Here is a 4,678-nt window from a genome sequence, read left to right on the forward strand (position 1 = left end):
CCCCCCCCCAAGATTCACCCATGAGAAACTCCACACAAGGAGTTCTCTAAAGATGGCTGCTCCACATACCTCTGGGCTCTTGCTGACTAAAAAAGCTAAGCAAAAAAGACCTGACAACAAAAGCACATAGATGAAATTTCACCACTTATTTTTTAAAAAGAGGTTGCATACAGAACAGGTTTAAACCCTTGATCGCTGAGGTTAGAAACAGAATGCTGCTGGCAATGAAGCATATTTAAGTAACTACTCTTCCCTTTTAACTTCACACCTGCATTTATGTTACACAGGTCTTAAGGAAGAGAAGAGACAGAAAGCCTATCTATACTCTTCTACACCTTGCTTCTTCATAGACACTTATCTAATCCCAGCTCTGGGTTCCTTCTTGGCTTGGGAAATGTTATTTTCTCTTCTTCCAGAACAGCTTATCTCTATAGCCATTTTAAAGTTTCTCTGCTTCATTATCCAAGTTGTCATGTCGTGACTGTTGTCAGTGTTATGAAACCTTGGAACAAAATTAAATTACATGAGGAACATATGAAAAAAGAAGTTCAGGTTCTTTCAAATGAAATGAGTTTGTTTTCTTTCTTCACAGTCAAAAAGAATAAATATTAACGACCATAGCTGAGCCTGAACTAGTCAGAACTTTGAAGCATTTCCTTAATCTGCCTATCACAGTATGACAAATTCAGTATTCAGCATTCACTGGTTACTACACCAAAGAAGTGCAATCAAAAACAGCAGAGCTTATTTTCACTAAAAATAACCCCTCTGCAGCAGACTACATTAGACAATGCACATCCAGAAAGCAGACCCTTTGAGGGTTAAGTATCACCCTGTTAGGCTAACAAAATTGTAAAGAAAAAAGCAAGCTTTGAACCAATTTGTGAACTCTGGAAGTGCAGAGCACATTCGGGATGTGACAGCATGAGCTCCTGGTGGCCCCACATAATGGAGATGAGTTCTGGCTACTTGACTTGCTCTGTGGACATTCTCTAGCCATAGTGACAGTCCTATTTACCACACAAAAAAGTTAAAATATAGTTTTCTTTAGATTTACAAAGCACTCAGCCTTTCCACAAAAGGTGCCAGAGAAATGCAAACTATCATACATCAACTTCTTTAACACCTACTGCCACTTCAAGCATACTAATAAGGAGTCCACAAGAACAGTTTTCAGAGCACAAAGATTCCTGATTAAGTGGTATTTTGTAGCATGTACTATCACCCATACATCAAAACAGACCCCTACAGTGCTACAGAACACTTGCCATCGTTTCACAGATTAAGTAAGATGAAGTCCAAATGCATTTCTGATTATGGATTCGTGGAAGAAAATACAGATCCCTCCTTCTCTCAGAAAGCCCTCGTGCAGGCAGTACTGAGTACTGCTACCTTGAAAACAAAAGCCAAATTTCTGCATTTGACAATAAGAATTATATTCTTCATGTTCAGGTCTTTGTTCCAGAGAGACCACAACACACCACCAGTGGGCTCACCTCTCCGAAGTTACCTTTCCAAAATTATCTGTTTATGTTCTGCTGCATTACATTTAGTACAGCAGCTGTTTTTCAATTACGCAAAGTAACACATGCTGCAGTTTGCCAGACAGAAGAAATGAGGAGCATTTCAGAAGAGATCTCTTCATGACCAAGTTTGAATATTTCTCCTTCCTGATTTTAACTCAATGATTTGGCTTAAATCACTTGACCTTCTAAGACCTACCAGTAACAAGACACCACTTACTTTGGCAAAGTATCACTTGAAGTACTGGGACTTCCTAAAATGTCTGCTGCCTCACCAGGAGCCCAGTATGATGCAACCTCCCTCTAAATTTCTGACTACTTATCATCATAAAAGATTACCTTGAAATATTGGAAGGCCATGTCTTTGTATCAAAAGCAGAAATTTTCTGCTAAAGCACACAGATGTGACTAGCCATTTTTCCCTTTTAACCTCAGAACTACACGTATTATACAGGTCTTCTCTACTTTAAGAGAACTTTATAGTCCTTGGCACCCCACCTCCCCAACATTTATCTAATCTGAGCTCCTTCTTGGCTTTATTTCTGCTGCTTGCTTTTATTTCTCTTATCCTGCAAAATGAGATGATCGCCTAGACAAAGGCAGGTAAGCCTGGGTAACTGCACCCTTGCTTGTACAGCATGTGAACATACCAAGGTGGTTTTAGAAGAGGGAGACAAAACTGACTGAGAGGACCACATTTACAGGCTCTCAGGTTCCTTCCTTCTCATTGAGAAGTCTTAAAACACAAATACATTACTTAGCCAGCATAAAAGCACTTCTGAGAGTTCCATGAATGTGAAATTATTCACCGGGGTGGAAGCCAGGTTTTATCAGCCTAGTGAGAGAAGGGATCAGAAGTGCTCAATCAGATCAGTCCAAATCCCTGGAAAAGGACATGCAGAAGATACTCTGACCTCGGTGAGCAGGGAAGCTAGGATGGCAGATAGTCACAACAGACAGTAAAATCCAAACATTTCAGCCAACAGCTCAATCCCACAGGCTCTGATGGCTTGCAGAAATACAATTTTGTAATAACGTTTTTGTTTTCTACACAACAAATACTTTGATCCGAAGTCAATTTATTACCTTGTGCAACAAACCACTCTGCTGTCTCTAAAAACATAAAGCAGGACAACCTACTACAGGCTAATAGAAAGTTTACTGGCTGCTGAAGCCTGTGCTGTTATGAACTGATTAAGAATTTAAGGGAAAAGTTCCCTCATCTGTCCTTTGGATGTCTCTATCGCATATAGATACTACTAAATCACAGCACAGAACAGTAAACTTGCACCAGTCGACAAGCTCTGAAAACTAGGGCAGAAAACACTGACCCATTTTTCTTCCAGAAAAGGCATGTTCCAAAATGACCTTTTCTGTCCCATCTTTCACATGCTACTGCTGCTTCAGCTCTGAAAGACCTACTTCAGCAGGAACCAAACTAAAGTACGAAAAAAAAGTCTGGCAAGAGCAAATCAACAAGGCTTCTGCATGTGAGACAGCCTGGTTTCTCACACATTGAACAAGACAAAACATCTTCTTTCCCAATAACACAAGAATACCACTTCCTAGACTGGGAGACCCATCCAGCTGCTTACACAAACACAGCAACCTGTAGTCCACCAGACCCCCCCCAAATACTGGGGTGAGTGAGCAGCCAGAGGCTCAGCCAGTCAAACTGAGCATTCAACCAGCGCTGACAAGTCTTTTCTGCTGGGAATGCACAAAAACCCCCACAAATAGCCCAAACTTACACAAGAACAGAAGGGAACACAGCAGAGATTATTCTCTTACGTGAGGAACAAACCCAAGTCTCCAAAGTTTAATATCAGTAAGAGAGAAATAGGTCTATCAGGGATGGTACCAAGATGTGTATTTGCAGAGTATTCTGGAGACACCAAGTCGTAAAAAACATTCCAGCTTCACCAACAAGTGATTACTTACCCTGTAACTAACACTCTGTAGGCAGCTACATAGCAGTACACGCCCACAGCAGTGTGAATTAGCGGAAAGAAGTGAAGAAAAGTGAAGAAAAAAAACCCCAAAAAGCAGCACAGATGTGGCTGTTTATGTCACTTACCATCGGCTGGCTGCTGGAAGTTGACGTAGGCATACCCGAGGGACCGGCGGGTGATCATATCCCTGCAGACCCGAATGGAGAGCACAGGCCCAGCGGGGCTGAACTTCTCGTAGAGCATGGCCTCGGTGACATCGGGGTGCAGGTCACCCACGTAGAGCGATGCCATCGGGTAACTGCTGGCAGCCGTGTTCATCTTCCACCGGGATCTAAGAGGCGTTTCTTCTTGGGAGTTTCTTTAAGTCAAGCTTTTCGTAAATATTTAAACCTGGGAGAAACTCAAAAGCTTTTTTAAAAGCCTAAGCGGGGGCCTCCAGAAACAGCTGGGAGGGGGAGATGTGTATAAGAGACCAGTTTACAGGCTCTCAGGTTCCTTCCTTCTCATTGAGAAGTCTTAAAACACAAATACATTACTTAGCCAGCATAAAAGCACTTCTGAGAGTTCCATGAATGTGAAATTATTCACCGGGGTGGAAGCCAGGTTTTATCAGCCTAGTGAGAGAAGGGATCAGAAGTGCTCAATCAGATCAGTCCAAATCCCTGGAAAAGGACATGCAGAAGATACTCTGACCTCGGTGAGCAGGGAAGCTAGGATGGCAGATAGTCACAACAGACAGTAAAATCCAAACATTTCAGCCAACAGCTCAATCCCACAGGCTCTGATGGCTTGCAGAAATACAATTTTGTAATAACGTTTTTGTTTTCTACACAACAAATACTTTGATCCGAAGTCAATTTATTACCTTGTGCAACAAACCACTCTGCTGTCTCTAAAAACATAAAGCAGGACAACCTACTACAGGCTAATAGAAAGTTTACTGGCTGCTGAAGCCTGTGCTGTTATGAACTGATTAAGAATTTAAGGGAAAAGTTCCCTCATCTGTCCTTTGGATGTCTCTATCGCATATAGATACTACTAAATCACAGCACAGAACAGTAAACTTGCACCAGTCGACAAGCTCTGAAAACTAGGGCAGAAAACACTGACCCATTTTTCTTCCAGAAAAGGCATGTTCCAAAATGACCTTTTCTGTCCCATCTTTCACATGCTACTGCTGCTTCAGCTCTGAAAGACCTACTT

At 41.9% G+C, this 4,678-nt stretch overlaps 1 protein-coding gene across 2 annotated transcripts in view; it reads right to left on the reverse strand.

Moving 5' to 3' along the window:
* Window positions 1–3,928, reverse strand: part of PABPC4 (poly(A) binding protein cytoplasmic 4) — a 13,840-nt gene extending 9,912 nt beyond the window's left edge. For both annotated transcript variants that reach the window (XM_026863372.1, XM_026863373.1), the window contains exon 1: window positions 3,601–3,928. In XM_026863372.1, the coding sequence (XP_026719173.1) occupies window positions 3,601–3,793 (193 nt within the window). In that variant the 5' untranslated portion in view covers window positions 3,794–3,928. The remainder of the gene's footprint in view (window positions 1–3,600) is intronic.
* Window positions 3,929–4,678: the final 750 nt, after the last annotated feature.

The sequence above is a fragment of the Athene cunicularia genome (genome assembly GCF_003259725.1).
Source record: "Athene cunicularia isolate RWA chromosome 23 unlocalized genomic scaffold, athCun1 chr23_part1, whole genome shotgun sequence".
In the NCBI taxonomy this organism is placed as follows: Eukaryota; Metazoa; Chordata; class Aves; order Strigiformes; family Strigidae; genus Athene; species Athene cunicularia.